The 25185-nt window shown below is 43.8% G+C and overlaps 1 protein-coding gene across 13 annotated transcripts in view; it reads left to right on the top strand.

Moving 5' to 3' along the window:
* fhod3b (formin homology 2 domain containing 3b) overlaps positions 1-25185 on the top strand; it is a 746243-nt gene that overhangs the window by 533574 nt on the left and 187484 nt on the right. For 7 of the 13 annotated variants that reach the window (XM_068000433.1, XM_068000425.1, XM_068000417.1 and 4 more), the window contains exons 8-10: positions 5237-5331; positions 9473-9616; positions 12476-12729. In XM_068000433.1, coding sequence (XP_067856534.1) covers positions 5237-5331; positions 9473-9616; positions 12476-12729 — 493 coding nt within the window. Of the gene's footprint in view, positions 1-5236; positions 5332-9472; positions 9617-12475; positions 12730-14108; positions 14202-25185 lie in introns of all 13 variants that reach the window. The other 6 variants (XM_068000389.1, XM_068000364.1, XM_068000354.1 and 3 more) reach the window with 1 other exon arrangement.

Below are 25185 nucleotides of genomic sequence, written 5' to 3'. Positions count from 1 at the left end.
GGGAAATGAACTGGAGCAGATAAGAGATGTGAGCGTAAGGGAACATCTAAGCAATAGCAATCACAATATAATAAGGTTTAAAATAATGATTGAAAAAGACATAAGTGAGACAAAGACCAAAGTAATAGATTGGAAAAAATCTAATTTTAGGAGGATGAGAATGGAACTGGGGGAAAAAAAACTGGGAAAAATTACTGACAAACAAATAACTAGAACAACAGTAGGAAACATTTAAAATGGTGATCAATAGAGTTCAGGAGAAATATATTCCTCTTAAAAAAACAGGAACAAACTAACCAATAATGAAACACCATGGATGAATAAAGAGATAAGGGTAAAATTGAAACTGAAAAAAAAAGGCATACTCTATGTACATAGACAATAAAGGAGAGGATGACAAAAGGGAATACAAAGAGGTTAGGAAGGATGTCAAAAAAACAATTAGGAAAGCAAAGAGGAACTATGAAATCAAATTATATCAATATAAACAGAAATAGTGAAGTATTCTACAGAAAGATAAATAACAAAAGAAAAATAAGGATAAGGGCCGCTAAGGGAATATAAACTCCAAGATAAACTCAAAGGTAATGACAGCAAAATGGCAGAAATATTGAATAGTTACTTTGCCTCAGTATTTACCAGGGAGACTAGCAAGGTGGGTATGACATTAGAAGAGAAGATCAAAAAAGGTATATAGACATTTAAGATAGAAAGGGGGGAGATAATTGATAAACTAATCAAACCTAGAGAGGATAAAACCCCTGATCCGGATGGATTGCATCCAGGCATATTAAAAGAAGTTAGGGAAGAGATAGCAGAAGCACTATTACACATATATTAAAACTCATTAGGGAAGGGAATAGTGCCAGAGGACTGGCGGACCCCTAATGTTATTTCTATGTTTAAAAAGGGTGTTGGAACAAGTCCAGGGAACTATAGACCAGTTAGCTTAACATCGGTGATGAGAAAGGTAATGGAATCTTTACTCAACTATGTAATAGAAAAACGTTTAGAAAACAAAAATTTAATGAACTGTAGCCAGCACGGATTTCAGTAGGGAAAGTCATGTTTAACCAACCTTATTGAATATTTTTAAGGCTGACTTAGATAGATTCCTGATTAACAAGGGAATCAAAGGTTATAGTAGATAGACAGGAAAATAGGGTTGAGGTCACAATCAGATCAGCCTGATCTTGTCAAATGGCAGAGCAGGCTCGAGGGGCCGAATGGCCTACCCCTGCTCTTCATTCGTATGTTCGTATGAATTCTTTGAAGAAAGTAACAGAAAGAGTAGACAAGGGTAATGTAGTTGATGTAATATATTTGGATTTTCAAAACATCATCGATAAGGTACCGCATTGTTGACTCATGACTAAGGTCAGAGCATGCAGAGTCAGGGGACAGTAGCAGAATGGATAGTAAGCTGGCTACAAAACAGAAAACAGAGAGTAGGGGTTAAGGATAGCTACTCAGGTCATTTTCAGATTGACAGGCTGTAACTAATGGGGTGCCGCAAGGATTAGTGCTTCGGCCTCAGCTATTTACAGACTATATTAATGACTAAGATGAAAGGATCGACTGTAATATCCAAGCTTGCTGATGATACAAAGTTGGATGCGAAAGTAAGCTGTGAGGAGGACACAAAGAGTCTGCAAAGGGATAGAGACAAGTTAAGTGAATGGGCAAAAAGGTGTCAGCTGGAGTATAATGTGGGGAAATGTGAGGTTATTCACTTTGGTAGGAAGAATAGAAAAACAGATTATTTTTTAAATGGTGAGAAACTATCAAATGTTGGTGTTCAGAGAGATTTGAGTGTCCTTGTACATGAAACCCAGAAAGTTAACATGTAGGTGCACCAAACAGTTAGAAAGGCAAATGGTATGTTGGCCTTTATTGCAAGGGGTTTGGAGTACAAGAGTAAGGAAGTCTTGCTGCAATTGTACAGGGCTTTGGTGAGACCATATTTGGAGTACTGTGTACAGTTTTGGTCTCCTTACCTAAGGAAGGATATACTGGCCTTAGAGATGGTGCCTGGGATGAGAGGGTTGTCCTATGAAGAGAGAATGAGTAGAATGGGCCTATACTCTCTGGCATTTAGAAGAATGGGAGGTGATCTCATTGTAACATATAAGATTCTGAGAGGGCTTGACAGGGTAGATGCTGAGAGGCTATTTCCTCTGGCTGAAGAGTCTAGAAATAGGGGGCATAGTCGCAGGATAAGGGGTCGGCCATTTAGGACTCCTTCACTCAGAAGGTGGAGAATCTTTGGAATTCTGTACCCCAGAGGGCTGTGGTTGCTCAGTTGTTGAGTATATTCAAGACTGAGATCGATAGATTTTTGGACTCTTAAGGGAATCAAGGGATATGTATATCGGGCGCGAAAGTGCAGTTGAGGTCGAAGGTCAGCCACGATCTTATTGAATGGCGGAGCGGGCTCAAGGGGCTGGATGGCCTACTTCTGCTCCTATTTCTTACGTTCTTATCTTCAGAGTGGCAAAAGGTGGGAAGTGGTGTTTCACGAGGGTCGGTGCTGGGACCACTGTTGTTCACAATTTACATCAACAATTTGGACTTGGGAATTAGAAGTACAATTTCAAAATTTGCGGACAACAGGAAATTGGGAGGCGTAGCTAATACAAAGGAAGAATGTGTTAAAATGCAAGACAAAACAATCAGACGTGATCATTTTCAATGGTGGAGCAGGGCCGAATGGCCTACTCTTGCTCCTATTTTCTATGTTTCTATGTTTCAAGATGACATTAATAAACTTGCAGAATGGGCGTGTAATTGGCAAATGAATTTCAATATCAATAAATGTAAGGTGGTGCATTTTGGTAGGAAAAATAAGGAGGCCACATACTGCTTGGATAATAAGAGTCTAAATGGGTTAGAAAAGCAAAGGGATCTTGGGGTACAGATACACAAATCACTAAAAGTAGCGACGTAGATAATAAGGCCATGAAAAGGCAAACCAAGCACTGGGGTTCACTTCTAGAGGGATAGAATTGAAAAACAGAGAAGTTATGTTAAATTTGTACAGAACTTTGGTTAGACCACATTTTGAGTACTGTGCACAACTCTGGTCGCCATATCATAAAAAGGATAGAGGCATTGAAGAAGGTGCAAATAAGATTCACAAGGATGATTCCAGAACTAAGAGGATATACTCATGGAGGAAAGACTGAACAGGCTGGGGCTCTTTTCTCTAGAAAAGAAAAGGCTAAGGGGTGACCTGATAGAAGACTTTAAGATAATGAAAGAGTTTGATAGGGTAGATGTAGAGAAAATGTTTCCACTTGTGGGGGAGTCCGAAACTAGAGGTCATCAATATAAGATAGTCACTAATAAATCCAACAGGGAATTCAGGAGAAACTTCTTTACTCAAAGAGTGGTAAGAATGTGGAACATGCTACAACAAGGAATAGTTGAGGTAAATTGCATTAAAGGGGAAGCTAGATAAGCAAATGAGGGAGAAAGGAATAGAAGGATGCTGATTGCATTAGATGAAGTAGGGAGGGTGGAGCTTCACGTGGAGCATAAACGCCGGCATAGACCAGTTGGGCCGAATGGGCTGTTTCTGTGCTGTAGACTCGATGTAACTCAATGGAACTCTGGACTTTGGTCTGGTCTGCTTCCTGAGCTAGGACAGTCTGTACTCTGGCCTTGAGCTAGGACAGTCTGTACTCTGGCCTTGAGCTAGGACAGTCTGGACTTGAGCTAGGATAGTCTGGACTCTGGCCTTGAGCTAGGATAGTCTGGACTCTGGCCTTGAGCTAGGACAGTCTGGACTATGATCTTGAACTAGGACAGACTGGACTCTGGCCTTGAGCTAGGACGGTCTGGGCTGTAGCCTTGAGCTAGGACGGTCTGGGCTGTAGCCTTGAGCTAGGACGGTCTGGACTCCGGCCTTGAGCTAGGACGGTCTGGACTCTGGCCTTGAGCTAGGACAGTCTGGACTCTGGCCTTGAGCTAGGACAGTCTGGACTTGAGCTAGGACCACTTTGACTATGGCCTTGAGCTAGGACCATCTAGACTCTGGCCTTGAGCTTGGATAGTCTGGACTCTGGCCTTGAGCTAAGACAGTCTGGACTCTGGTCTGTTTCCCGAGCTACATTAGGGCCATTAGCTAGCAGGCACTGCGCTGAGACTCAAACTCAGAGGGATTATCATACTCTGAGGAAAATAAGCAGCAAAATAAAAATTAATTAGAAATACAGGAATTAAAGAATTTGCAGGGCAGCTTACTGTAGTAAAAATTTAGGAAAAGGAAGCTGAAAAGAACAATAAGCTGCATTTGTTCCAATAAAGGACACAGACAAATAATACCCATTCAGGACAGTTTCCAAGTGCAAAGGATGCCTTGTACCATTATACCCAGACTAGCATCAGGCTGTTGGGGCTGAAGTCCCTCGGGTTCTGCCAGTCTCCTGCTGTAACTCTGGAAGGAGACCAGCGGAACGCCCCGGACAATGAAGGTTCCACCCCTTATCATACCCCTCAGGGTCTCCTGGAAATGTCATCTCCCCTTTAATTGGGCACGCATGTGAATAGATGCAAGGCCAAGGGTAGGGACCCCCAACATTGAGACTTCCTGGCCCCACAGCCTACAGGAGACCCAGTGTAAAATCAGAGGCTGCTTCACCAGGGAGAAGATGTCTCCAATCCTGGTGCAAGTGAGCCTACTGGGAGGGGGCATCCAGGTTGAGATTGGGGCCTGAACCCCAAAGATGAGCCATACTTTTTTTAAAAAACAGGAAGGGGACAACAGGGAGCTCACAGATTCTATTTTGGGAGAAGGCCTGGACCTACCCCCGCTGGCCACTTAGGCTGTACAATTTGGCTCCTGCAGGAATGAATTGTGGCGGGGTCAGTGCCATCGACTGAGGGTGGGCGTGGAGCGACCATGCAATTTCAGCTCGGTTTTCTCATTCAGAAGTGAGAATTATTCCCATATTGACAGTGCGGTTTCTTGCTCCTGCTGGCCATGTCTAAAAGGCACCAGGGCATTGTGAGATTCTGACTCCCTATCCTACCCATCTGTTGTTGAATTAGAAGTAGAGGTTTCGGATTGCATTATGCCAACTGGATTAACTACTGAAGTAGTGTCATTTATGACACACACATGCAGCCTCAATTTAGTTTCCCGTGTCCTTTACGTTAGCAGAAACTCCAGCTAGTGTGGAATTCCGGGGCAAGACAGATTGTTAACATTTGTGTTTGTAATATTTTTCTTCAGGTGTGAGACCATGGTCAAATGTTATGGAAATACTGGATGAAAAGGATGGGATTGACACTGAGCTTCTCGTTTACACAATGACTCTAATAAATAAGGTTTGTGCAACATCCAGTTGAATTTGGTGTGCCTGGTTGTGCCGTGTGCCTGTAATGTGGCAATCACTGTCTGTCACCAAATGACCCCCAGGCTCATGACAGAGCAGGTTTTACAAGAACATGTTGTCTTGCTGTTAGTATATTGATGGTTACCTTCGGCTGGCTGTTTAACTGCGATGCTGCGGGATATGATTTTCAAAGCAGCCCCTGTCCCACTCATGTTTTGAGTTTGACAGTTGAGTTTGAAATTCTAATATTCTTGGTTTTTATCATCATGGCAGTTGTCAGTCAGTCCAGAAACCCTCAGATCAATGATTTACCTGTATGTTCCTCAGATGTAGTGAATATCTACAAAATTTTGTGATGGAAATTAGTACAATTAGTGATTTGATCATTAATGCTGTTTTTAAGCAAATTGCACTACATTTACCTCCATTTTCTAATTCTAGCAATAAAGTTGGTGAGATTATAAAATTGGGAAACCCTCTTAATACTCTTTCCATTTCCTACCAACATTTAATGAATGCTAATAAAGTTATAATTATAACCCTAAAATGCTACATTAATTTCAAAAGGGCTCCCTATTAAACATAGACCTCTACCACCTAGAAGGACAAGGGCAGCAGGCACATGGGAACAACACCACCTGCACGTTCCCCTCCAAGTCACACACCATCCCGACTTGGAAATATATCGCCGTTCCTTCATCGTCGCTGGGTCAAAATCCTGGAACTCCCTTCCTAACAGCACTGTGGGAGAACCTTCACCACACGGACTGCAGCGGTTCAAGAAGGCGGCTCACCACCACCTTCTCAAGGGCAATTAGGGATGGGCAATAAATGCCGGCCTCGCCAGCGACGCCCACATCCCGTGAACGAATGAAAAAAGCACGGTCAGAGGTGACTGACATTTGCGCCATCCAGTGCTGAGATGGGAATGTGCACTCAAGATTATTCACAAACAATTTTCTAATCTTGGGCTTGGGGGAAAGGTACTTAATGCGAGGTAGAGACAATGTCAGCGGGTAAGGCAATTTACTGTAAACATCACCTAGAGTTGGTGGCCAAGGAGTTTTGGTAGAGGCTTGGGAGTAGCTTGTCTGCCTGTGGGCAGCTGAGATGTGATGCGGCAGGTGAGCGAGGGTGAAGTAAAAAAACAGGCAAACAGCCTCAAATAGCGACAGAAACACAGGAGTAATTAAGAACTGAGAGCCTCCTGTTTGTTACTTTTACTCCCCATTCCCCAATGAGTGATAAACTGTGTAATAACCCATCAAGTTTGGATAAAGATGTCATAGGTGAGGTTAATAGATTAAAGTAACAGGCTTGAACCTGTGCCCGTTGGATTATGCAGTTTGCTTACGTCAAACCCTGCACCTTCATGTGTACCTTTGCACTTTCTTTACCCGTGGATCCAAAAATTAAACTGAATCTGTAGTGACATTACTGACATTTCGAGTGTTTGATAGCATACTTCCAAAGGGCATTGCCGATATCCTTCCAGGAATCACACCTGTGCCAGCAGTACCTGGGCACCTGGACGTAACCCCATCATTACACTGCACCACTGTGTTGAGTCGCATTACTTGCACTGTTCAAATACTGAACTAATCACCTCATTCCATTATATAGATATCACTCACCTGTCTACTACAGTTAACAGAATCATTCTGGAGTTAGCCGGCCTTTCTCCACCTCTAACTAGCTAATTAAATTATCTGTTAATCTAATGTGCAGCAGATTTAGGTTTTTACAGATTGTAGCTCCTTTTTCTACATAGTTCAAAGTAAAATCCTTGCTGTAGAAGTTTATTGATGCTCAAGTTACATAGTGAGGAATGTGTATAAACAAGCAATCTCAAGGGAGCTTGGTAGTACGGAACTTAAAGGTGAAGTAATCTCTCTTATCTCGGCACCTTCATCATTTTAGCTCATTCAACATTGTTTCTCAGTCACAAATCACTCTTAAAATAAAAAACAGTAGATGGCAGACGGACAGAGACCCAGCAGGTAGATGGCAGATCAAGAGAGAGATATGGCAGGTAGATGGCAGACAGATGGCGAGACGGCAGATAGATGGCAGATGGATGAAGAAACTCCAGGTGGATGGCAGACAGATGGCGAGACGGCAGGTAGATGCCAGTCAGTTGGAGAGGCGGCAGGTAGATGGGAGACAGATGGCGAGACGGCAGGTAGATGCCAGTCAGTTGGAGAGACGGCAGGTAGATGGGAGACAGATGGAGAGATGGCAGGTAGATGGGAGACAGATGGAGAGACGGCAGGTAGATGGGAGACAGATGGAGAGACGGCAGGTAGATGGGAGACAGATGGAGAGACGGCAGGTAGATGGGAAACAGATGTAGAGACGGCAGGTAGATGGGAGACAGATGGAGAGACGGCAGGTCGATGGGAGACAGATGGAGAGACGGCAGGTATATGGGAGACAGATGGAGAGACGGCAGGTAGATGGGAGACAGATGGAGAGACGGCAGGTCGATGGGAGACAGATGGAGAGACAGCAGGTCGATGGGAGACAGATGGAGAGACGGCAGGTAGATGGGAGACAGATGGCGAGATGGCAGAAAGGTGGCAGATGGATGAAGAAACTCCAGGTGGATGGCAGACAGATGGAGAGACGGCAGGTAGATGCCAGTCAGTTGGAGAGACGGCAGGTAGATGGGAGACAGATGGAGAGACGGCAGGTAGATGGGAGACAGATGGAAAGACGGCAGGTAGATGGGAGACAGATGGAGAGACGGCAGGTAGATGGGAGACAGATGGAGAGACGGCAGGTAGATGGGAGACAGATGGAGAGACGGCAGGTAGATGGGCGACAGATGGAGAGACGGCAGGTAGATGGGAGACAGATGGAGAGACGGCAGGTAGATGGAAGACAGATGGCGAGATGGCAGAAAGGTGGCAGATGGATGAAGAAACTCCAGGTGGATGGCAGACAGATGGAGAGACGGCAGGTAGATGCCAGTCAGTTGGAGAGACGGCAGGTAGATGGGAGACAGATGGAGAGACGGCAGGTAGATGGGAGACAGATGGAAAGACGGCAGGTAGATGGGAGACAGATGGAGAGACGGCAGGTAGATGGGAGACAGATGGAAAGACGGCAGGTAGATGGGAGACAGATGGAGAGACGGCAGGTAGATGGGAGACAGAAGGAGAGACGGCAGGTAGATGGGAGACAGAAGGAGAGACGGCAGGTAGATGGGAGACAGAAGGAGAGACGGCAGGTAGATGACACTCGGCAGGCAGCTGACAGATGGGCGGAGAGACAGCAGGTAGATGAGAGGCAGATGGCAGACAGCAGGTAGATGACAGGTGAATGAATAGACGGCAGATAGATGGCAGACGTACGGAGAGACAGCGGGTAAATGGAAGACAGAGCAATAGATGACAGGTGGATGACAGATGGATCAATAGACGACAGGTAGATGACAGACAGACGGATCAATAGACGGCAGGTAGATGACAGACAGACGGATCAATAGACGGCAGGTAGATGACAGACAGACGGATCAATAGACGGCAGGTAGATGACAGACAGACGGATCAATAGACGGCAGGTAGATGACAGACAGACGGATCAATAGACGGCAGGTAGATGACAGACAGACGGATCAATAGACGGCAGGTGAGAAGTGGAAGCCCACGGCAATTTTTGCAAAAATAGATTGGTCCGTTTTAAAACACATTTGTGCCTTAAAATTAATTTCTTTGAATATTAACATAGAAACACTTAAGATAGTCTTATGAAATTCCTTTGTGTGCTATTTTAACGGATACACTAACTCATTTAGAGTGAAGGGGTTAATGGCTACTGTTAAAATAACATAAAGGAATTCCGTATAAATGCAAAGTGTGTGTACCCTAATACTCAAAGAGCTTAATTTCCAAGCACTTGTTTCAAAGTTTTTATATGAAGTCTCAAACAAACAGGTCCAGTTCTCAATGCAACGTGACATGAACATCTTACTGCCTAAATTTGGTCTAAATGGTGATTTCTGGCAGCGAGAAATGGCGACAGTGAATCTCCTTTAAAGCCATTTTATAGATGCTTTCTTAGTGTGCTGCTTAACAGTTTCTCTCTCTTAGTGGAATGAATGTATTCATGTGCTCTGTTGGAATTCCCAGACATTGGCAGGTTTGCCTGATCAAGATTCCTTCTATGATGTAGCGGACTGTCTGGAAGAACAAGGGATGGAAGCTATTTCACAGAGACACTTGAACAAAAAAGGAACTGACTTGGACTTGGTAGAACAATTCAATATTTATGAGGTAATATTTCACACTCACGCATTAATGTGAACACAGTGACATAGTTTTTAAAAATCTGCTGGGGAGGAAGAGCTTTGTGCCTGTGTGTCATTATGAAAGGAAGCCTGAGGCATGGCCCACGTGGGCTTATATTCAGGTTTAAGCCAGCAGAAATCACAGGAATTAAGCTGCACTTGCCTTACAGAGAAAATTGTTGGGTTTTAAAATTATAAAACTGCAGAAGCTGCAGTCTACAATAAGCAATTCAACAGATTAACCTTTCTTGAAAAGATAGAACATTTTACAGGCATTCTATTATGTGGTGATGTAAGTTGATAATTTATGCTTTTAATATCAGAATCGAAAAAACAACACTGATGGATTGAGACAAATGGCGACAAGCTCAGTCCCAGGCCAAGATGCAGTCATTTCAGAGGCATGAAAGTGTACGGACCAGTAATTTTTCCACATCTCTCGCTGCTGGAATAATCCACGTTGGCAGTAGCTCACCCAAGTGACCATTCTTCAAGTGTGAGCTTACAAGTGTCAGAAAACTATTGCGCCTTGGTCGAGGGCAGCACAGCTAAGTTAGCTATTGGCCTCAGCTGCACACTTTTCAGAGGAGTCATTAGATACCAATCAGGAGCAAGAATCTTGGCTGATTTCCACTCTTTCCAATAAACTGTCCCCAAAACTCTTCAGCCTCGCGTATGCTGGGGCCAATTGTAACTCTCCAGAAGATTAGCACAACACATACGTGCAGTGGTGACAGTGCATTTGAGATGTGACTGATGGATGAGAGCTGTCCACTGAGCCACACCTTAATCCCTTAATCATCCTGGATGTTGATAGCAGAAATTGGCAAACAAATGCATAGAGGAATTATGGATCAAACACACGTTGCATGTCAGTCAGCATCTTTACAGAGGAAAGGCAGGTTAATGCTGTGAAGGGTACATACTCGAAATGTTAACCTATCAGATCCCTCTGCTGTTAACTGTAATGTGTCCCCCGCCCCGGAATCTTCATGTCATATGAGAATTTTACTTTCAAATCATTGGTAGCAGGTACGGTAACCTAATGGTTACGGGCCTTCCCCTAGTAACCCAGAGGTTGTGAGTTCAAATCCCATGATGACAAGTTGTTGAATTGAATATAATTAACCCCCCCACACATACTATCACAGGAGAGAAAACACAGGTGAATTAAACCCCCCACATGCTATCACAGGAAAGAAAACATGGGTGAATTAAACCCTCACATACTATCACAGGAAAGAAATTCATTTTAGTCTGTGTTTTTCATTACGGTTGTCCCCCTCCCCTTATACATTTACCTGTCATAGGTTACTTATATTAGTCAGTTATTGTCCATGCACTAGGATTCCAGTTGCTGTTTGATGCAAAGTTTGGAGTGTAATTTGGGTGTTAAATCACTGAAATCAAATTTAGGCCAGTGATGCAGCCCACATCCTGGAGGTGTCCTGAGGATGCATTTATACCACAGCTGCAGTGTTGGTGCAACACAGTTTTGCTTCGATTGTAGTGTAAATGTAGCCTTTAGCTGATGTAATTTGGGCTTCAGACCTGATTTACACTTCAAGTTTCACATCAGGTATTGTAGCGTGGTAGTTATGTTATTGGGCTGGTAATCCAGTAGCCTGGACAAATGATCCAGAGAATATGAATTTAATTCCCACCATGGCAGTTTGTGATTTTGAATTCAGTTAAATAAAAAAATGCAAAATATTTTTAAATAAAAAGCTGTTAAAGTAAAAGTGACCATGTAGCTGTCGAATTGTTGTAAAAACCCAACTGGTTCACTAATGTCCTTTAGGGAAAGAAACCTTATCCGGTCTGGCCACATGTGACTCCAATCCAACACCAATGTGGTTGGCTGTGAACTGCCCTCTGAAATGGCTGAGCAAGCCCCTCAGTTGTATTAAACAGCTACAATAAGAATAATAATAACGGACTTGGCTCCGACCTAGGCATCGAATTCGGAAACAACGACGACGACACACCCAGCCCACTCGTCCCTCACTAACATCGGAGGACTGGTGGCAATGTTGGGAGAGCTGTCCCACAGTCAAGTCAACAGCCTGACATAGTCATACTCACAGAATCATACCTATCAGCCAATGTCCCAGATTCCTTCATCACCATCCCTGGGTATGTCCTGTCCCACCGGCAGGACAGACCCATCAGAGGTGGGGGCCCATAGGTATATCATGTGGGAGTGGCCCTGGGAGACCTTAATATTGACTCCGGATCCCATGAAATCTCATGGATTCGGGTCATACATGGGCAAGGAAATCTCCTGCTGATTGCCACCTACCACCCTCCCTCAGCTGATGAATCAGTCCTCCTCCATGGTGAACACCACTTGAAGGAAGCACTGAGGATAGGATGGACACAGAATGTGCTCAGGGTGGGAGGCTTCTGTGTCCATCACTAAGAGTGGCTCGGTAGTACCACCACATACCAAACTGGCCGAATCCTAAAGGACATATCTGCCAGACTGGGTTTGCGGCAGGTGGTGACAGAATCAACACGAGGGAAAAACCTACTTGGTCTCCATCCCACATCAATGTGATTGTCTCTTAACTGCTCTCTGAAGTGGCAGAGCAAGGCACTCAGTTATATAAAACTGATGCAGCGTTATGGGAGCACCTTCACCACACAGACTGCAGTGGTTTAAGAAGGCCCACCACCGCCTTCTCAGGACAATTAGGGATGGGCAATAAATGCGAGCCTTGCCAGCGGTGAATAATAAATAAATAACTTCCAGGATATTTTCACTTGGGGAAACAAATGAAATTTAATGTGAATTTTTGCATTTGTATTGTAGCGTAAATCACTTTTCTTATTTGATTTACAGATGGGCCTGAAACACGAAGATGGAGATGATAGTGTTAGTCTGAGTGGACGCAAGGACCGGAGGAGATCAAGCCTTGGCATGAATGAGCGACGTGGTTTAGAACGGAGGAGAAGCCGAAGACATTCAGTGCAGAATATCAAGAGCTCGTTGTCTGCCCCTGCGAGTCCTTGCAGTCCTCTGCCTGGCCATTTAAGTCAGGCTGCTCCACACTTCCTGTCACCCAATGGCCAGAGGCACGAAGATCTCAGCGAAAAGTAAGTGTTTGGCAAAAATTGAACCAAGCATTGAAATCATATTGAGCTTTGGTAGTGCAACTTCAGTCGTTACTGTGAAGTGGTCTTTACTCCAGCCTTATTCCCAGTTACTTAACATTGCTTTTTATCCTGTCATATCATCTTCTTGCATTAGTGACCATATCGCAGATGAGTTTGGGGAGCAACTTGGACTTATGTTTAAGACTAAAAAAGCACATGAGAACCTGTCTGCTACTAATATTTATATTATCGCAGTGGCCCACAAGCCTAATGTACTAGTGTCTGAATTCACGTGCACTCCAGCCTGTCCAGTTCAGATATGGTGATGTAACTATGGGCTTCCATAGAATAGTGCAACAGGAAACTGCTGCAGGTGAATAAACACAGATTTAAATATCTCACATCCATACAAATCTGGAATTTTACCCAGTGGATTGGGGGGGAGGGGAAGATCCTCAATTGTGAAATGAGATGTGATTCACAAGCTGGTTAGACATACAAGTACATCATTATGGGTGCATGTGCATTAATGCCAATTGAATGAAAATAGTTTGTTATGTTGGCAATTGGGAACAAATGTTTCAATCACGAGAAGACACTGGACCCAGCAACCTAGTTTTTACCTGTAGGTGAAATGACTAACAATATCAGCAGTCAGAGTTTTCTAATGCCTGGAGGGGCAGATGGAGAATTTGCTAGTGCATGTATCCTTGGAGTTCCAGTTTCTGTGATAGTGTCAACAAGAGTCACCTTGTGCCAAGACACTGAAGGTCAGTTGTAAGACATAACTATAGCTAAGACCACCTTTTAGGAACCCGTTGTCTTTGTACTCTGGTGGTTCTTTATTGGTTTTGAGACAAACATGGCTGTCAAAATGCAGCTGTTCACTTCACTTTAATATAATTTACATGTGGCTGCAACATATCTCAGCTCTGTACCAGTGGCAAGGCTTGGGCTAATCGCACCCTGTTCCGCACGCAAAGTTTGCACCTATAGAGAAAATCAGCCCCATCCAACATTCTAAAGGAGTGCAATGGCTGTCATAAACTAAAGAAAGTGGTTACTTCGATTCCTATCTACTTTTCCATACAAATTAAAGTGTTTAATCAAAAGTTTACATCTCCAAATAGAGGTTTTTACCTCCTAGTGCTAACTTCCACCTGAACCAAAATCCTTACACTGCAGCAAAATGAAAGCCTTATCCTGACCCTCCTAAATCGGGAATCCCCATGTGATGTTAATCCAAGGTCCATTTATCTGCCTGCTATATGATGCAGCCATGGGCTGATGTCTTTCCCCATGTCCTCCTGCACTCCACAGTTCATGTCTGATTTTGTTTCATTCATTCTTGTTTTTGACATCCAATTTGCGATGTTCAGCAAAGATGAGGCTCAGCACCACGTGATCTGCCATGCTGATGAACCCAGCCAGTCTGATGATGTATTTGAGGCAAATCACACAGCACATAATGCGTGAGTACAGGGGCTGCATTGAATTGCATGATTGCAGCTGGGTGACTCTTCTGTTCCTTGTGCTTCTCCTCTCTGGTGATAGGGGACCTGATGTGAAAAGCTTTCGTGGCTGGGCATGCTGTGTCTATGTTACTAAGCAATCTGTTTTCTTTTTGTAGCAATTGTCCTTTTTGGGCCGAATGTTCATAGTTTATAAAGCTGACAGAACTCCAGAAAAGTTAAGACATAGTTGCAATTTTTCCGAAGTTTGTTGAAATTTGTGACACGTTTGTCAGTGATGTATCACTGTGACGTATTGATGTGGATGATACTGGTGTGGATGCTACAAGAAGAGAGTGGAATCCAGGCAGGGCTGAATAAGCACCTCGAGTTGCAAAGATCAAATCATGCAGGTGTAAATGAACAGGTTAGGTGCATCTTTACTGGGACCTTCCATACTTCACCCCTCCCCCTTCCGTACTTCACCCCTTCCCTTCCGTACTTCACCCCTTCCCTTCCGTACTTGACCCCTTCCCTTCCGTACTTCACCCCTTCCCTTCCGTACTTCACCCCTTCCCTTCCGTACTTCACCCCTTCCCTTCCGTACTTCACCCCTCTCCTTCCGTACTTCACCCCTCCCCCTTCCGTACTTCACCCCTTCCCTTCCGTACTTCACCCCTTCCCTTCCGTACTTGACCCCTTCCCTTCCGTACTTCACCCCTTCCCTTCCGTACTTCACCCCTTCCCTTCCGTACTTCACCCCTCCCCCTTCCGTACTTCACCCCTTCCCTTCCGTACTTCACCCCTTCCCTTCCGTACTTGACCCCTTCCCTTCCGTACTTCACCCCTTCCCTTCCGTACTTCACCCCTTCCCTTCCGTACTTCACCCCTCCCCTTCCGTACTTCACCCCTCCCCTTCCGTACTTCACCCCTCCCCTTCCGTACTTCACCCCTTCCCTTCCGTACTTCACCCCTCTCCTTCCGTACTTCACCCCTTCCCTTCCGTACTTCACCCCTTCCCTTCCATACTTCACCCCTTCCCCTTCCGTACTTCACCCCTTCCCCTTGCGTACTTCACCCCTCTCCTTCCGTACTTCACCCCTTCCCTTCCATACTTCACCCCTCCCCTTCCGTACTTCACCCCTCCCCTTCCGTACTTGACCCCTCCCCTTCCGTACTTGACCCCTTCCCTTCCGTACTTCACCCCTCTCCTTCCGTACTTCACCCCTTCCCTTCCGCACTTCACCCCTCCCCTTCCGTACTTGACCCCTCCCCTTCCGTACTTCACCCCTTCCCTTCCGTACTTCACCCCTTCCCTTCCGTACTTCACCCCTTCCCTTGGGTACTTCACCCCTTCCCTTCCGTACTTCACGCCTTCCCTTCCGTACTTCACCCCTTCCCTTCCGTACTTCACCCCTTCCCTTGGGTACTTCACCCCTTCCCTTGCGTACTTCACCCCTTCCCTTGGGTACTTCACCCCTTCCCTTCCGTACTTCACCCCTTCCCTTCCGTACTTCACCCCTTCCCTTGGGTACTTCACCCCTTCCCTTGCGTACTTCACCCCTTCCCTTGCGTACTTCACCCCTTCCCTTCCGTACTTCACCCCTTCCCTTCCGTACTTCACCCCTCCCCTTCCGTACTTCACCCCTCCCCTTCCGTACTTGACCCCTCCCCTTCCGTACTTGACCCCTCCCCTTCCGTACATCACCCCTCCCCTTCTGTACTTCACCCCTCTCCTTCCGTACTTCACCCCTTCCCTTCCGTACTTCACCCCTCCCCTTCCGTACTTCACCCCTTCCCTTCCGTACTTCACCCCTTCCCTTGGGTACTTCACCCCTTCCCTCCCGTACTTCACCCCTTCCCTTCCGTACTTCACCCCTTCCCTTCCGTACTTCACCCCTTCCCCTGCGTACTTCACCCCTTCCCTTCCGTACTTCACCCCTTCCCTTCCGTACTTCACCCCTTCCCTTCCGTACTTCACCCCTTCCCTTGGGTACTTCACCCCTTCCCTTCCGTACTTCACCCCTTCCCTTCCGTACTTCACCCCTTCCCTTGGGTACTTCACCCCTTCCCTTCCGTACTTCACCCCTTCCCTTCCGTACTTCACCCCTTCCCTTGGGTACTTCACCCCTTCCCTTCCGTACTTCACCCCTTCCCTTGCGTACTTCACCCCTTCCCTTGCGTACTTCACCCCTTCCCTTCCGTACTTCACCCCTTCCCTTGCGTACTTCACCCCTTCCCTTGCGTACTTCACCCCTTCCCTTCCCTTCCATACTTCGGCCCTGCCCTTCCCTTCCCTTCCCTTCCATGCTTCATTCTTTCATCCAAGTGATGTCAATTTATTTTGGGCTCTGACCACTACCCTTTAAAATACACATGTCAACACTTCTCAAAGCATCAGCCTCTTTTGCACCTTGCGTGCATATAATCTAGGCTGATAATTTACTCCTGCACCGAGGGAGTGCTCCATTGTCAGAGGGGCAGTACTGAGGGAATGCTGCATTGTCAGAGGTGCCGTCCTTTGGATGTGATGTTAAACCTAGGCCCAGTCTATCTGCTCAGGTAAACGTAAGAGATTCTGCGGCATATTTAAAGAATGGAAAATCTCACAGTGCCATGGCCTACATTCCTCCCTCAACCAATACCACCAAAAGCAGATTATCTGGTCATTCCTTTGCAGTTTATGGGACATTGTTGCATGCAAGTTGGCTGTCAGATTTGCCTACATACAGCCTACTCCTGTTGACCCAGTCATTGTTTGTCCCAAAAATTTTTAATTGCCCCCTAATTTGAATCATGTGGCCTTGAGCTAACAGGAGTATACTGAAATAAGAGTGACTGCACTTTAAAACTAATCCATTGGTTATAAAAAACTTTGGGACATAAGATGCTGTATAAATGCAAATTTGTTTGCTCGTTGTCTTCAGTCTGCAGTGACCACTTGCTCTGGTTGAAATGGCAAACAGATACTGTAATATGCTCCTGGACTTTCCCCAAAAGGCAAGATTACCCTGAAATGACTCTTCTTCCAATTGTTTTCTTTCCTCTTTCCAGCAGTGGGAAGTATGTGGCTTCCACTTCCCTGCCCTTCTCCTCCCTTCCCGAGTGATGCAGGCAGGACTTGGAACCTGGCAGAGGACCAGGCAACATGGTGCTTTAGAACAGTGATGTGACTCATTTCTTTACACAGAGGGGGCTGGGTCTCGTGCCTTTCCAACAGTTGTTAAAGGTCACAATTAATGCCATTTCCCTGTGAGGAATTTGTTGATGCACCAGTCATACACTGAGGAGAATGATTAGTCTTGCGAGGAGGAATAAAGGTTACTGTCCGGAGGATGCGGGTCAAGCCCAGTTGTCCATCCACCCTCGCCGTTACAGTTAGTATCTGGGGAGAGTGGTGAAGTTGTACTTTCCTGACAATGTGCGTAGGTGAGGCTGTGATTGTGTTGTCTTCACCTTGTGGCATACTTGACTAAGGAATGCTTGATCCTGTCATTGAGTGAAGGAGATAGGTGAGGGGACATTCTGTTTATTTGCACAGTTGTCACACAAATGGTTAGAAAATGGATTTTAGCTTGTAACGTTTTAGTTTTACGCAACTATAAGTGGATTCAGTATGAAATTTGTGTCTCCTAAATATGCGTTTAATTAGAGAAGTGTGAGCAGCTAGCACTTAAAGGTTCTGATCATGAATTAAACTATTACGGATTCTGCATGATTCAAAGGTGTTAAGTGACTGAAACAGAATAAAAGCCCCTTTTAATGGATGTTTACACAGTGTGAAAACATAAATCTTCATTAGGCAGAAGGTTTTAAAGCTTGCTGCTAGATCAAACAGAATGCTTGGATGAAGCAGTTTCTTTCCAGTGAAATGCTGCTTATCCAAACATTGATGGTCTGAGTCCTTTGATTACTCAAATTGCCTGATATTAGCCATTCCCTTTATATATACTTTACAATAACATTACGTTGCAGCATTAGGAGACCACCTGTTTGCAAGGGTAAAATCTTCAGTGCTTTTATCACAATTTGGTACAAATTATAGTATAATTATTTACAGTTTCAAAAAGATTATTGTGTTTTGTTGTTTGTTTTATTAGTATTTAGTTCACTACTTTTAACAAAACCACCAAAAGATTCGGGTTAAATTCTCGATCCTAAATTGCCCATTATGGATATTACGTTAGACAATAAATGCAAGGTCTGCTGCATCCGGTTTCCAGATTCAAGTTTGATTATTCAAGACCCTCCTCCCATTCACTGTTAGATTTGAGTAATTGCCATTCTGCCATGTTCCTTTGGCCATGCAATATTTTAATTACCTTTTAGCTGTGTATGTCAGATCTAGATCTTACTTTTCCTTTTGAGGCGTTTCACTTATGGTGTTGGTTCATAGAAGATATTTCCCAAGACTTTTGGGTTACATTCAACACATGCTCCACTTACTGGCATTGGGCAAGCTCCCTATTCATGTTGCAGTGTCAGCCGTGGCTCAGTGGTAGCACTCTTGCCTCTGAGTCAGAAAGTTGTGGGTTCTTAATCCCACTCTAGAGACTTGAGCACAAAATCTGGACTGACACTCCAGTACAGTACCGAGGGAGAGCTGCACTGTTGGAGGTGCCGTCTTTCAGATGAGACATTAAACCAAGGACCTGTCTGCCCCTTCAGGTGGACATAAAAGATCTATTTCGGCACTATTTTGAAGACGAGCAGAAGAGTTCTCCCTGGTGTCTTGGACAATATTTAATCCTCATCCATTACATAGAATTACATAGAACGTACAGCACAGAGGGAGTACTGCACAGCACTAAAACAGATTATCTGCTCATTATCTCATTGCTGTTTGAGGGACCTTGCTGTGTGCAAATTGGCTGCAGTGTTTCCTACATTAAAACAGTGGCTACACTTCAAAAGTACTTCATTGGCCATAGAGCACTTTGGGAAGTCCTGACGTCACGAAAGGCACTATATAAATGCAAGTCTTTCTTTCTTTTACCCACTGAGACCATCCCAGTAAAGTTCTTTGTAATCCAAAACTGAATGGAAATGAAGGTTTGCAAACATTATAGGTTCGGTTTCCTGGGTCAACGCATGATCCAGCGTGGGAGGACTTCCAATATCTACTGATAGATATGGAGCAGCTCAACGTTTGCAAACTGAACTCTAATTTCAATCCTCTGGGCAATCTGCCTGAAGCCAGCTGCTTAAATGGTCAGATACTGACTATTAAAAGAATGATTCTAAACTGCATACTGAAACTGATGTGAGGTCTTAACACTTGCTGAAGTTGCATTGCCATCAGGGGAGTATTTGAGCTGTCAATGTTGGTTCCAGCAGCTGAGTCATGGGCAGCTTTATGGGGAGTTTTAAGCAGTCCCAGTGCTGCCAGGTTGCTAGGGAATTTTCCATTACCTGCCAGAAAGGGGGTGGGGGGGTGGCTGGATAGTTCGCTCCGTTATCCAGCAGTTTCCATTACCTGCCTGAGTGGGGGCGGGGGGAGACTGAGGAGGTAAAATTTAAATATTGTAAGTTAGTGAAATCTGCTGTATTGATCTTTGTTTAATTGACTGTTTAATTTTTACTTTAATTAACCTGATGAATTTATTCTAGCTTAAGCCATATGATGTGACAAACTGATTATCCTCCCACTAGCTGAAAAACTGGGAGAGTATGAGAGGGAAATTCACATTCACAAGTGCTTGTGTTTGATTCTGGGCAAGGCTACATTATAGCAGAAATTGGGGCCAATTTTCCTCTGCTGTGCATCCCAAGTGTGTCTACTTTTGAGATGCACTCAAGAAGAAAAATGGGCAGAGAACTATTATGCCAGGCTTCCTCCATCCTCTTTGTCTTGCCCCAGCATTTCCGGGGCGTCCCTTGAGGGGATCATAGTTCTTGCATTGGACAGTCATGGAAATGAGGTGGGAGAGGTTCAGCCTCATTTTCTTCCCACTTAGAGGGAAGTTGTGAATGGCACTGGTGCCATGTCCCTGCCCCCCTCAGATTGAAGGAGCTGAGTGGAACAGGCAGAAATAGCAAAGCAGCCTGAAGGGATAAACCAACATTCTTTTACTGACAGCCAGTGGATCTCCAGAAGTGGAAGGCTATTGCCTGCTGTTTTTGGAGGCCCAGTGGCCATTACCTCCAGGCCCTGCAGCAGCAGCTGGATTTTCATCCCTGATCTTGAGGTATCCTTTGCCTAACTGGTGTCCAGGTGCCATGGGATGGCACTCTGATGAGGTCACATTTTGGCTCACTTACTGGAGTTGTGCTTGACGCTGAGCCCAAGGGAAACATATGGAGAGCCATAAAATTTAGAAGTGAGTTCCTTTTGTTTCATCAGCTCATCAGCTCATAACAGCAGCAGAACGTTGCAAAGATATAAATGTTACATAACTTGAAAGAAATTTAACACGCATTTGTAAACTTCACGAGAATACATGAAACTCCGAAATGAACCTCTGCAGTGACCTTGATCAAGCTGCTTGAGGACAATATGTGCTTTCCTTCTCAGCACTATATGGGCATAAATCCGGATTAATAAGGACACAAATACTCTTCAGTAACCTAATGTCATCAGGGTCACTTGTGAGGTTTGTAAAACAGAATATTTTAAATGACCGTCACCCCCATAAATTCGGTTGCAATAACTGTACATTTGATGCTAAGCTAGTAATTAAAACACTGGTATGATCTGACAACTTGACTTTTCAGTTGTGCTTATCTTCAAGTTTGAAGTAATGGTTGTAAAATTAGGCCCCTTTTTTAAACTACAGTCATTACAGGCCAACATCTCTGTTTCTCTCTCTTGTCAGCAGAATGATGGCATGGACAGATGATTGGGGGCGGGGTTATAGCATCAGCTGTGAACTCTAAACTTGTGGAAATATGTCCATGTTCTTGTGATGCTGCTGAGAAAGGAACGATGCTGTTCGTCCCCCGATCATTCTAACCCTGGCACTTGGTTGAGTTTGAAGAGAGGACTTTTACATCGTTTACATTGAGTTGTAGTAACGATGGTGGGCTTGCTGGTTGTTCTATGAGGTTAAGCAAGGGGGAGATGTAATAATCATTGCGTTATCAGAAATCTAGTAGTGACTCTCTGCACTGAATGGGAAGATGAGTCTTCACAAACTTCTTTTTTAATTAAATAAAACTGATCAATATTTATATATGTTTTATAACATTGAAACAATGTTTAATGATTTTTTAAAAGTTTTTTTATTAATTATTTAAGGGAATTGAGTATTTTTTTCTAACATAAATTAAATAATCAGACACAACCAAAAGCAACACAATGGTTCAGGTGCTAATAAAGCACACCGTACCATTAGTTTAGATTTATTAAATTAATAAGAATCTGGGCATTGAAATTATGGTACTGGCGCATGATTACTTGATGCGTTCATCTGAAATTAAATGGTTTAATTCCTCTGCTAAAATAGCACAGAGTACAATTTCAGGCAAACATACATAGCATCCCATAGTGTAAATTCAGGGTCCTGATGCTTGCTGTTGAGTCTTAACGAGTAAAGGGGAATGCTATCAAGCTGTAATAATTAAGTAATTTTTGTGCTTTAAAAAAAATTGAATAATTCAATCATTTGAATTAAGCAATGTCAATAACAATTTAATATTGAAAAAGTTTTAACTCATATAGTTTGAATTAAGAGTATACTAAATAATAACAGAGTGGAAGTCTGTCTGAAGATGGGGAAAGCTTAAGTGCACTGTTGCCAAAATAAATCACGAAGTTGCCTTGATGCGGTTAGGCAGTGTTTATCTCCCAAGGTTTGATTGCCATCTTAGAGTTTTATTATTTTTGAATTCTAAAGCAATACCTACAAAATGTGAGTACAAATTGCAAGTTAAACATCTGAAGCAACATAAAGCAATATCAAAAATACACAAAAAACAAAATGAAGTAGGTGACATGAATCTCGAGAAGGACCAAGCCAAGCACAGCATTAGAAAGCCTTTCCAGTCCTGTACTGGCAGGAATGGTTGGGATCAGTCATGGACTAAGCACCAGAAAAGGCCTTTTGGCATGATTTCCATGATTGGAGCACGGAAAGGATAATTAAGGCGGACAATGTAATGTCACAACTGAGGGAGGATAATGTTGGGAATAATAATATGGAAAGGGGAGGGGTCAGGTGAAGCCAGATCAACCTACTAGATCAACCTACCCCCATACAGTGAGATGAGAGGGAATAGTACAGAACACTCCAGACTTCAGCACTACCAAGTTCCCAAGTCACATTGGGGACAGCAGAATCTGCTGTTTTTTCATGTGCAATAATTCAGAAAGGGAAATAGCCTGACATAGACATGGAGAATACATAACCCTTTTTGATTGAGCTACCTTCCATGATTACTCATTGCGCACCGAGCAAGATGTTGTTATCACCTATACGCAGAAAACTGGAAAGCAGCAATACATTGCAAAAATCGGAAGGGCAATCAAATGTCCCATTCCAGTTTAAATGGGACCGCCACAGGAAGGATAAAGATACCATAATGATATCTGGAATGACTTCCTGCAATATCATGGCCCAAAATAACTGGGATAAGTGTGACAACTTGGCACTTTGTTCTAAAGCATCTGGTTATATGTTGTCATCTAGAGCACAAGATTAAATGGTGTTCAAGTGGTTCTCAGTCATTTGTGCAATATTTTGAAGGTCTTAATCTCTGCTGCAAAACGAGCTTTGATGGCGGCAAATTGAGCTGTAGTGGGGACAGTGAGCGCCTCAGAATAATGCAGGAAGGGAATCTTAATTGTGCAAATCAGTCATTACAGTGGAATCCCATTGGTAAATGTGTTAGATCAATTCTTCTTTTAAAAAACTTGAAATGGCTGGAATAAAGCTTATATAAAATCAGAAACATTAAATTTTGCCTAAGTTATCCAATTTGCTGGTGATGTCACTCATAATTCATTTTTAACTGAAGAATTTCTGTACTAAAATAAAATAGAACAAAATTACAATTAAGTTTCACTTTAAAAACAAGTCTAGTTTTAAAAGAAATCCAAGCAAATTTCCTGTGGTCTGGTGGATCAAATTATCTACATTCAGATCAGTTGAGATTTTCTGGCACAGATTTTGCCTAAAGTAATAAAAGATTCAGATTTTCCATTTTGATCAGGATGTGTTGCAGAGACAAGCTCAGTGTGCTGATACCATTGTTTTCATTGGGCGGCTGTAAAATTCGCTCTCTTGCTTGTAAGAAATATCATAGAAGAAATAGGATAGACAACAGGCTTTACTATATTTTAAAACAAAACTTCTAGGTTGAACTCTTATGGCTGAGCCACTGCACTTAAGGAGTGGAGATCTAGAATGGAAGCCAATTGAAGAATCCTTCTCCACTGCCATCCAAACTAGTCAAGTTCAACTGACTCACACCAACCAGAGATCAAGCCTGGGACCTTCCTGATTGTTATTGCTTGGTACAACCATCTCTACTATTTACCCTTTGATGTTATTTCTCTAAAACTTGAATCGATAAGAACCTCTATTTGCACCTCATTAAGAGTAATTGGAGTAGTGTGTAATATTTTCAAACCTTTTCACATTTGTTCCTCTTAAGGATCTCCCCCTGCCCTACTCCTTTTTGCCCTCCCTCCCTGCCTTCTCCTCTCTTCCCCCACCCCGAATTATATCAAATCTGATTTAAAAGTCTATTTTATGACAAAGTTTAATTAAAAGCATTCCAGAATTTATTCACATATTTTGTTAACAAGAATTAAGTCAAAATAATGTCATTTCTACATCCATTCCAGGTCATACCATTATCCAGGTCCTTTGCTCCAATTCAGAGATTCCCATTACCCAGGTCCTTTGCTCCAATTCAGAGATTCCCATTACCCAGGTCCTTTGCTCCAATTCAGAGATTCCCATTACCCAGGTCCTTTGCTCCAATTCAGAGATTCCCATTATCCAGGTCCCTTTGCTCCAATTCAGAGATTCCCATTATCCAGGTCCTTTGCTCCAATTCAGAGATTCCCATTATCCAGGTCCCTTTGCTCCAATTCAGAGATTCCCATTATCCAGGTCCTTTGCTCCAATTCAGAGATTCCCATTATCCAGGTCCTTTGCTCCAATTCAGAGATTCCCATTATCCAGGTCCCTTGGCTCCAATTCAGAGATTCCCATTATCCAGGTCCTTTGCTCCAATTCAGAGATTCCCATTATCCAGGTCCTTTGCTCCAATTCAGAGATTCCCATTATCCAGGTCCTTTGCTCCAATTCAGAGATTCCCATTATCCAGGTCCTTTGCTCCAATTCAGAGATTCCCATTACCCAGGTCCTTTGCTCCAATTCAGAGATTCCCATTATCCAGGTCCTTTGCTCCAATTCAGAGATTCCCATTATCCAGGTCCCTTTGCTCCAATTCAGAGATTCCCATTACCCAGGTCCTTTGCTCCAATTCAGAGATTCCCATTACCCAGGTCCTTGGCTCCAATTCAGAGATTCCCATTATCCAGGTCCTTTGCTCCAATTCAGAGATTCCCATTATCCAGGTCCCTTTGCTCCAATTCAGAGATTCCCATTATCCAGGTCCTTTGCTCCAATTCAGAGATTCCCATTACCCAGGTCCTTTGCTCCAATTCAGAGATTCCCATTATCCAGGTCCTTTGCTCCAATTCAGAGATTCCCATTATCCAGGTCCTTTGCTCCAATTCAGAGATTCCCATTACCCAGGTCCTTGGCTCCAATTCAGAGATTCCCATTATCCAGGTCCTTTGCTCCAATTCAGAGATTCCCATTATCCAGGTCCTTTGCTCCAATTCAGAGATTCCCATTATCCAGGTCCTTGGCTCCAATTCAGAGATTCCCATTATCCAGGTCCTTGGCTCCAATTCATAGATTCCCATTATCCAGGTCCTTTGCTCCAATTCAGAGATTCCCATTATCCAGGTCCTTTGCTCCAATTCAGAGATTCCCATTATCCAGGTCCCTTTGCTCCAATTCAGAGATTCCCATTACCCAGGTCCTTT

Source organism: Heptranchias perlo, chromosome 2 (assembly GCF_035084215.1).
Source record: "Heptranchias perlo isolate sHepPer1 chromosome 2, sHepPer1.hap1, whole genome shotgun sequence".
Taxonomy (NCBI): domain Eukaryota; kingdom Metazoa; phylum Chordata; class Chondrichthyes; order Hexanchiformes; family Hexanchidae; genus Heptranchias; species Heptranchias perlo.
This window is presented reverse-complemented; position numbering and strand designations above follow the sequence as displayed.